The following is a 10,036-nucleotide window of genomic DNA, read 5'->3' on the forward strand; positions in this document are numbered from 1 at the left end:
TACCTTCTTAACACTTGGTCTGTCTGGGGCTGCGTCTGTGTCTCTGTGAGGCTGACAGCTGAAATTTCTGCTCCGGAAAAGTAAGAACTCGATCTATGCTGCTTGTTGAATTCTGTTCTGGTTGATGAGGTCTAATAGCATGGTTTTCTCTTGTCATGAGCTTCTTCAATATTTGCACGGAGGAAGCTGAAAATGCTTCTTTTTGTGAGTAAAACTGATGGATTAGGTTTTGTTTCTCAAAAGAAATCGTAACATGATTTAAAATAAAGGAGAAGGGTTGATTTTAATGCTCTTTAGTGAACATTTAAATGTTGTCTGGAGGCTCTCCAGAGTGACGCTGGCTGCTTTTGGCGAATGAAAGTTTGGCTCTTTAAAATGTCAGAGTGCTGGTAAATATATTTTCTGAAGTGCAGCACATTTTGCTTCCATTACATCACTTTAATTTACTTTAAGCCATAAAATATCTCTCTGAGTGCACAGTTTTGCATCAGTTTAACTTTTATCTCCATTTATGAGGTGTTTTCTCCCAGTTTCTAAGGTGTCAAAGTACATTTTTCAGATGCGTGCACGTGTCGTACAGATGATGTACAATCTGTTGATGTGGCGCACTGAAAGCCAACACCACTACAAGGCTTGTACTTGAAAACTGATCCGTCCGTGTTTATCCTCCTGTCAGCGCCCCGGGGTTCGGACGAGAACCTGGTCTAATCTGCAACGGCTGCCAATGCCGGTCTCTGTCATCACCTGGATTTAATCCCTGCAAGCCAAATTTAGACTGTTTTCTTCACACGAAGTCAGATGATCACACGAAAACAAAGATTTGTCTCCAATTCTGAAAAAGAGTTGGAAGATAGAGGAGTTTCTGGCAGATTTTGTAGCTTCGTTTTATCTATTTGGACTTTTTTGGCGCCTTTTTTTTGGTTGTTTGGAGGCCATTGTTTTAAAAGTTTGATTAGGGTAAACTTTTCTCTTCAATATCAGTGTTTTCTTTGACTAAACAAACAGTTTTCATTTGATTTCGAGGCGACTTTACCCTCTTTACCCTGATCTTTTCGTGCATCTGAGGTCAGCCCACCGGCGAGTTATTTTCGCCGTATGCTCTCACGTCTTGCTCGTCCGAGGGATGTTCTGCGGTGTTGGATTACTTCAAACCCCTCCACTCTCTGTCCAGAGACAATCCCCAGCTCATAACACGCTCTCTCACACACACACACGCACACACACATGCCCCTACTTAAGACAAAAATCAGGTCCAAATTTAACCCAGCTGATGTGATCCCATCTCCAGAGCAACATGTTGTTATGTCCTCAGGGTTTCTGCTGTCCTAAAATACACCATGAGCCTTAGAGATACCCCCTCGCCTGCTTGTTATTGGTTTACGTTTGACGACCATTTGTTCCTGGAGCTGTTTGGACATCTTTTCTTTCAAGACAAGCCTGCTGTCATTTTTTGGCTCCATAATGAAGACGTTAGGAACAGCTGTGGCTCCAGGAATAGGGTCTTAATCCACTGTTCGTCACTGCGCCTAAACATGACAAACAGCTCTGTCTGGCCTGCAAGTACCTCTGGATCCTCAAAGTCCCCCAAGTCGGGAACTGAAAACCTCCAGATTTAGAGGGACATTATCATGCCTGTACAACAACAGAAAGCAGACTTTATTTAGAAATGTTTGGGGAAACGATTAGGCGTTTTAATTGATGTTTTATGCTATGGCCTCCTTACTCTAAAAGCAGTGTAAGTTGGGTAATAGAGTTTCATTTAGACAACACACATCAGGTTTGTTATCCCTGAAAATGTCTAGTTTTGACTTTAAGGTTGAATTAACTCTTTTATTTGTAGCATTTAATGGCTAGCCAATTATGGGAAACGTTTAATGGTAGTACTCTCCATTGTTTTGTCCCAGTTGATTGACACCGCTAAATTTGAACACTGGCCCTTTAAGTAGAAATTACACTAACTTGTTTGGAGTACTTTCTTTTCTTTAGGAAAAAAAAGAATACTTGGATGCTTAGTTATTTTGATCAGTTGTAAACGATTCAGATTTCTGAGAATTTTGCAAAACCTGAAACGAAAACGGTTGAAGATTGCAAACTGAACATCCAATGTAGACTGAAGACTGTCTAAAATATTGGCGTAGTCGTCATGGTGACATCATGCGTTGGACTCTGACAGTGTATTATGAGGCCTAGAGAGGTAGTAGTACAATACTGGAGAAGCTATCTCAACCTAACTTTCTGTTGACGTAGTCAGAATCGACTGAAGGAGGACTTCAGTTTGGCGCGTAGCCTCCCAGCTAGCAGCTCAAATGCACACACTTTCTACACATTGAACTTTGTCAGTTTATACACAACACTTCTCCTTAAATCTAATGGATTGGTTGTATACAAACGCAAATGAACTTGTCAAAGTAAGTTCCATGAAGTTGGAGATTTTAACATTGAGTGATTTGGAGATTGTTAAGCTTTGGGGTCAGCCTCAAGTGGACACTTGAAGAACTGCAGTTCCTCTGCACTTATGCATTGGAATCATTTCTTATTAGTGGAGGTTGCCTCATGGTCAACATCATTGACTGTATATAGAATGGACAGCCTGGCTTCAACATTTACCATTGTACGGTTTTGAAGTCAAAATACCCCCGTCACAGGCGCCGCCATTGGTAGCAGTTGTGACAAAAACAAAGATGTTTTTTTTTTTGTTTAGAGAGTCTAATCTCTTCTTGACTCTACCAACTGACATATTTTACAACCCCTGAAAAAATACACAAGAACAGCAGCTGTCAATCATCGTTAAACGTGACGTAAAGCCTTGTTTTTAACCTCTAATAACTAATGAAGCAACACTTTTTTAGAGAAAAGAGAACCTGAATACAAGACAGCCAAATAATATCTTCAAATCAACACAACAATCAGATGTGAGAAACTTTTCTACGAGGTGTATTAATTCTTTAAAGTTTGACCACAGTCCATCTGGAATGACTGGGGAGATTGATTTTTTGACCTATGCAGCAGCCAGCCACCAGGGGGAGCAGTTTTTGTGGTGACCTCACTTTGAGCCAAGCAAGACAACACCATTTATTTTACAGTCTTTGGTGAAAACATGTAATATGAATCAGTTTGGTCATTTTTGTAAACATTTTTGAACATTGGCCTCGTTAAGATTGGAAAATTTAAAGAGGAAATTCTTGGTTTGGATTTTTATCCTCTTTGTCAATGAGTCCATTGTTCTCAGTTTTCATACTGCAGCTCAGAAACCTTATTTATCTCCTTTATTGTGTGAATTGGAAGCTGCTTTTACTTGACTGAGCTGAAAAATGCTGACACTAATAAGTGCTTAGCATTTTTTTCTGCCTTTATTATCTTTTATTATCATTCACTCAAAGTTCACATGAGAAACAAGCTCAAACCAAGGCCTGTTTCAGCACTTTAGACAAATGTAATGCTTTCCTAGCATGCAACATATAACATGTTACCTGTGAGAACACTGCATTTAGCTTTCGCATGTTAGGAGAGCATACCATATTTAGCATCTTGTTGACTTATCTCCCCCAAGCCTGCCAATTTGCTCAAATAACCTGTTTTTAAATGTGTTTTGTTACATAACCACGCTACATTTATCATGTGTAACCAAGTAACCAAATAGTCTGTCAGTACGCTCAGGCTGCAAAGAATTTAATCCACATTTAGAGAGGCATCTTACCATAAATTAAAAAGTAATTGAAGTATTTATTATGACCTGTAGATGTCGCTAAAAGACCAGTGATTAAAGTCATTTCAAATGATCTTGACCTGTTGTAAAACCTGATTTCACATCTGATAGTTGTAGACATATTAAACCTCACCACATTGTTGGACCACTGTCCTCTGAGCAGTCAGGCGGATAAAAATAGCGTCCGGATCCTTAAGGCATTAACACGGCCTCGGTTACAAAGTTCAGCTCCATGAAGTTTCCTGGAATTAACATGATGTCTTAAGATAGAATTGACATGAGCCAAACATGAAATGTGAGAGAGGTGAGTTTTCCCCTGATGGAAGGAGGAGACGAGGATTTAAACATGAAGAAAACAAAAAAGGTAGATGTTGGAGATGACCGCAAACGTATCAGAACTTTGTAAACAGGGCTGTCAGTTTAAAGGCATGAATTCATGTGTTTCTACTTAAACTGAAAACACACATGAAAGTGTTTTATTGTCTCAGAAATTAAAAGAATTGCCAAAAGGTTCAAGGTTTGTCACTGAAAGATGCTTTCTTAAATTGGTGTTGTTTATTTATTTTATTTATTTGTTTATTTATTATTCTTTTTTCATTCATTATTATTATTATTTTAATCATTATTATTATTATTATTATTATTATTATTATTATTATTATTATTTAATTGTTTATTATTATTATGTTATTTATGTATTTTTTATTTTCATTCATTTATTTATTTTTATTTTATTGATTAATTTATTTTATCTATTAATTAATTAATTTGTTTATTTTTGCTTTTCAACAAAGATTATGCACATCTACTCAATTTGAATTAATGCCCAAACTTTAATTTTCATGAATGACACAAAAACTAATTTGAAGCTGTTCTAAAAACAGGTTGGAATCAAGCAACAACCCTGTGCTAAAAAAACAAAACAAAAAAAACACCATGAATCCTATGCTGTTAAACATGATGTAAAGTCTAGTTTTTATCTGTCATAACAAATTAATTAATCTGGAAATAAATCCTTAAAAAAAAAAAAAAAAAAAAAGGAACTGGATATAAGGCAGTGTTGAAAACTGCAGTTCTTAGAGTGTCCACTAGAGACAGCTGCAGAAACATCAAAAACTACATACACATCAAGCCAAAAAGCTCATTTTTACAACCAAAACAAACATGTTTACAGCCTGGTTCAAACATTTTGGGTCAGTATAGACAATTTCCCAACCAGCTCATAATTTATGGTGAATAAATTATATTTACATTGTAATTTTTCAAAGTTAGTAAGCTTTAAAGTTTAGTCTATATAAAGACGGGAAAAATTTGACTGACAGGTGGAAACACTGCTTACCTCTTTACCTAAGGGCTTCAAAACTTTGTATTAGAAACAAATGGGTGATGTCACAAAGGTTATGTCCATTTATTAAACAATCTTTGGATAGAACACATTAGAAGTGATGCATGATGGGTAAAAATGTCTTAACATTTTTTTTTCTTTTTTCAGTCAGGTAACATCTCGATCCGACCGCCAAGATGAATGAGTGAGTAAACAGTTTGAAATCAATGCAAACCCTGAATATTTTTTCCATTTGTTGTATAGAAAAATGGGTTATGGATGTACAAAACTATATTTGGTGTAATTACGTCCAGTGGATCAGAGAGAAAGTGACTGATTTTTAGTAAACAAACCTGAAATCAAAAATAAGTTGCTTTTAAGCCATGTCTCTTTATTTCATAAGTTCATAAATTAAACAGATTCCCACATTTTGGACAATCATCATATGCTGAAATTAGAAATACTCGTCTAATCATTATAATTATGAATCTACTGATAGCATAATGCTGCTCTTATCATCCAGTCTGACTCCTGTTTTGTGTCCTTTCTGCAGGAAGAGACTGTCAGCCAGGCGTAAGCACACCCTGAAGGTAAGGACCAGGATCCTTTGAGCTGACTTTCACCGATCAGCTGAAGCTACAGAGTTTAACGATGCTGTGATCCACAGAGCTGTATGCTGGTGGTGGCTGGGAACTTGTTGGAGGCCGAGTCAAACGTGAAGGCCACAGAGCGGGAGAAGTTCCTGGCAGAGAAGTGTCCTCCTCTTGAGCTGCCGTACTCCAAAGACGAACTGGAGGTACAGTTTGAGGATTCTGTCTCTCAGTGTTTTTAACACCTGGTTTAGACGTTTTAACCACATGAAGTTCTGTTTTCTCTTCAAGGAGCTGTGCAAGAAACTTCACGCAGAGATAGACCTGAGCGAGGAGGAGAGATACTGCATAGAGTTCAAGCTAAACATGGTTCTGAGTGAGGTGAGATTTATGGTTTTTCTTTCTTTTTTTTTACTATTTGGAAAAATTATGATAAGTATGTTAAATATCCTCTACAGGGAAAATGGCAAGTGGGGTCCCTCAGGGCTCTTGTTTAGGTCTTCTTTTGTTTCTTCAGCAACTTTTTTTAACTCGCTAGCTCAGTTCAAACAACTTAATTAATTGCTCCAGGTGCATTTTTAAGAGGTCATGCAGATGTAAACACTTAAAGTGGCATTAAATGATAATATGATGGTATATACCAGGGGTTCCCTAACTTTACTATGCCAAGGCCCCCCCAAATAGCATTAGCTTCCGGCCGGGGACCCCCTTTGGACACTAACAGACTATTCTTCAAAATAGGTGGGATACTCCTTTCTTACATGTAGCCAGTAGTTAGCCAGGGGAAGAGCCTCAAAGTTGACTTCAGTTTTTTTAGCTTAGATAGCTTGAAAACAGGCGCAAACCACCTGACTGACACAGATCATAACATCATCAAGCCGAAGTTGCAGCTGTCATGTGGTGCGTTTAGGTACAACCGGAAACTTGAGTATCCCACGATTACGGCACATTCTGTGTTACATGTTCAGGACAAAATGTTATTGGAAAAAAAATGAGATTCTGTTTTTTTCCCTTCCCTCCAATTTTCTGAGGCCCCCCTAGTGCCTCTTGGCGGCCTCCACTTTGAAAACCACTAGGAAATACTAACAGCCATCTGGGTGATCCTCTTACATGCAAAAAAAGAAACCTAACAAGTGTTTAGGTTTTATTTTTAGAAAAAAAAAGTTGTTGTTTAAGACTTAAAATGGGCAACGCTGACCAGTGAGCCCAGAAAAATATCTCATTTTAAGATATGAAAAGACAAAAATGACTCCTGAACTGCTTAGAAAAAGTGAAACAATTTTCCACCAAGGTAAGAAAAATGTACCTGGTTTTAGAATAGAATTGAACTTTATTGTCATTGTAACAAGTACAACAAAACTGAAGGCACAGCAGCAATCAAGAAAACAAAAGTGAGAAAGTGTATAGAAAGTACAAAAAGCTCCATAAGAAAATAGATGCTGACAGCTTGTCCATCATTGTCCAGTTCAGCCAGCCTCCACCTCCACAGGGTCCAGGACTGAGCTTCTTCAGCAGTCTGTTCAGTCTCTGTCTCCTGGATCCTGTCTGCTCACAGCAGGTGAAGCTCTTCCAATGTGGCGTTGGTGTCTGGCGTTCGCTCTGTTAGCCATGTCTGTGAATAGCATGATGCTACTCTGCCTTCTGGTATTCCCTCTGTTGCTGGGTTAGCACAGCTAGCCCATCCATCTTAGTGAAGATAGATCTTACGTTCCCAATAACGATGGATGGAAGGACAGGTCCATGTCGTCACTTCTTAGATCACACCTGAGAACCAGCTTGTCGTCCTCACCTCCTTCTCCTCTACTTGTGGGAAACATCCGGCCTTGCACTAGTTATCATTGACATGCTACAGGCTGCTAACAGCTGAGTTCACATGTGAACAATGCAGCCATGGTTACATGTAGGATCTCCAGACAAACACAGGAGAAAAGCAGTAAAAATATCACTTAAGCCACAAAAAGTTCGGTGTCAATGACTAACAAATGAACCATACAAAGTAATGATCCACTCCAAATACAAAGATTACAAAAAAGAGATGAAAAAATTACAAGAAACGTACCAAAAAGAGAGAGCTGCTGCAAAAGGCAGCCATAGCCAACAAGGCGGTGCCTAGCATTTTGTTTTGTTTCTTATTTCAAGAAACTCACAAATCGATTTTTCTCTTACAATACTGGCAGTTTTATTTTAGGTTTTACAAGCAATTTAAGCATCATTTTTGTCTTCTACTATCTTGAAATAAAACATTTTATGGACTTGTCAGCTAAGTGTGACTCAAAGACACTTGATTGGATTTCTTATGCTCAAGCAGGATTTTAAAAAACTGCAGTTTTTAGCATTTCTGCATGGGGATCCTGGGTTTTAGACTGGATGTTACCACTTGTTTAAAAGTCATTCTTTTAAAAAGCAGTTTTCAAAATCCAAAACAAACGTTCCCTTGTTTACATATCAACAATATCAATATACATAACAAACTCCTGATGCCTCTGTATTAATCCTCCTTTAGGTCAGAGACCTGAACATAAAGATTGTGGATCTGAGGGGAAAGTTCAAGAGACCAAGGCTGAAGAAAGTGCGTATGTCTGCCGACGCCATGCTGAAAGCTCTGCTGGGCTCCAAACACACGGTCAACATGGACCTGAGGGCCAACCTGAAGCAGGTCAAGAAGGAGGTCAAAGAGGAGGTGAGGAACTACTCATTGACGGATGATCAGTTTTATAAAATCAGGCTTGTTTTCTAAGTCTAGTCTTATCTGTGTTTGCAGGACAAGCAGCTCCGTGACGTGGGAGACTGGCGTAAGAACATTGAAGACAAGTCTGATAGGAAGAAGATGTTCGATAGTTAAATGTGATGCGTCTTTGGTTTCTGGGCTTAGGATTGGTTTTCAGGACAGAGTTCAGGTCTGATGTCTTTGAAACTGAGGAGTTTGTTTCCAAAATGCAGCAGATTCACTGTAAACTCTTTTAGAAATGACAACATTCACTTAGGTCTGAGTGAGAAACAACGTAAGGATCATATAATTGAGAAGATGCTTGTTTTTGGCTTGTTAGATGAAACAGGAAGTGATAAATGGCTTTAGTTGTTGGTTTACAGGAATGTTATGAAGGGGAAATAGCTTTAATTTGAAATTGAATAGATGAGGCACTGTTTGACCTGGAAATGAACTCCTCAGTTTGCGTTAAACTGCCGTCTGCTTTAGCCCTTTTCTTCATTGTTATGTAATGTATTTGTAACGTGTGTTCTGATGTCAGTTAGTACACGAGTGGAGAATCAAACATTTGCTTTTGTTTCACAGAGGCTGAAATATACTCCTGCTTAAAGAGAGTGTTTATCCTGCGTTACGTCTGAGAAAATGAGCATTTCACTCGACACATCTTGCGACTCAAATCAGAATTTTTTTTTTTTAAATATAAAGTTTAAGATTTGATTCCATTTAATCTAAAATATGATATAAATTATTATTAAGACAAAAGTGACACAAACTTTTGGCTGATATTTAACAACAGATTTCTTTGAATTATAAAAACTAAAACTAAGATACGGGAATACAGACAACACTTTTGTAAGTGTTTTTTTTTTTTTTTTTAGTTAATTTAATTTTTTTTAGTTAATTTAATAAGAAGAATAAATGAAAATACTTTTCTAACTATCAAACTCCCACTTACGTTTTTTTTTTTTTTTTTTTTTCTTTAGCTCAGGTAGATTTCAGGTTTGGTTGATGTCAAAAATCAGGTGAAAAGTCACATAATTTATTGGATTTTATACCAAAAATGTCAAGTTTATTTATTAAGCCCGTGCAAAATAGACATATTAAGAATTGTACTTGTCTACTTTAAACCACTGACTCTTAATTGAATGATTTATCTCTTCTCCATCAAAGGATAAAAATTAAAATCAGTATTCTGTGAACATAAGATGCAGATTTGTAACCATCTCCAAAGAAATTTGTCTTCTTTTTAAAGGCTTTTATACTTTTACAAAGTTTCTTTTGACTAAATTCACATAAAAATAAATTGGTCTACTTCTTCTCCTGCCATCCAGATCCTCTGCCTGGATACTCATGATTTATTTTAAAATGGGAAATAAAAATCTGAGGAGTTAGCCTTGCATGCTAACGAAAGCCTAGCAAGCTTACTGTCAGAAGTGTCCATTTTTCTTGACCACACTTGGAGCAAACATGAGTCTTTTTGGCAGAAGTCTTCCTCAGCCTGCTGTCTGTACTAATCTACATCCTGTCATCTTTTCTAAACTGTTCAAACAGACGTGATGTACTTTATCTGTCGTGTTGCTGTCTCATTAAACACAAGAGCTTCATGTTCATGCTCTTCATGGTCCTGTTGACTTTTTTCTATAACTCTTTGCTTTTTAATCCACACATGCTCAAAGGTCCTAAACTGTCTTTCTGTGCATTCACACCAA

At 37.5% G+C, this 10,036-nt stretch overlaps 1 protein-coding gene across 1 annotated transcript; it reads left to right on the top strand.

Moving 5' to 3' along the window:
- On the top strand, nucleotides 1-9,053 carry LOC141796748 (troponin I, fast skeletal muscle-like). Its single transcript, XM_074678006.1, has 7 exons — nucleotides 1-80; nucleotides 5,199-5,235; nucleotides 5,584-5,620; nucleotides 5,698-5,826; nucleotides 5,912-6,001; nucleotides 8,124-8,300; nucleotides 8,382-9,053. The coding sequence occupies exons 2-7, from the start codon at nucleotides 5,228-5,230 to the stop codon at nucleotides 8,460-8,462; spliced, it is 522 nt and encodes a 173-aa protein (XP_074534107.1). The 5' UTR covers nucleotides 1-80; nucleotides 5,199-5,227; the 3' UTR covers nucleotides 8,463-9,053.
- The last annotated feature ends 983 nt before the right edge of the window (nucleotides 9,054-10,036 follow it).

The sequence above is a fragment of the Halichoeres trimaculatus genome, unplaced genomic scaffold (genome assembly GCF_033239565.1).
Source record: "Halichoeres trimaculatus isolate MK-OKI-2021-1 unplaced genomic scaffold, fHalTri1.1 fHalTri1_scaffold_10, whole genome shotgun sequence".
Lineage (NCBI taxonomy): Eukaryota > Metazoa > Chordata > Actinopteri > Labriformes > Labridae > Halichoeres > Halichoeres trimaculatus.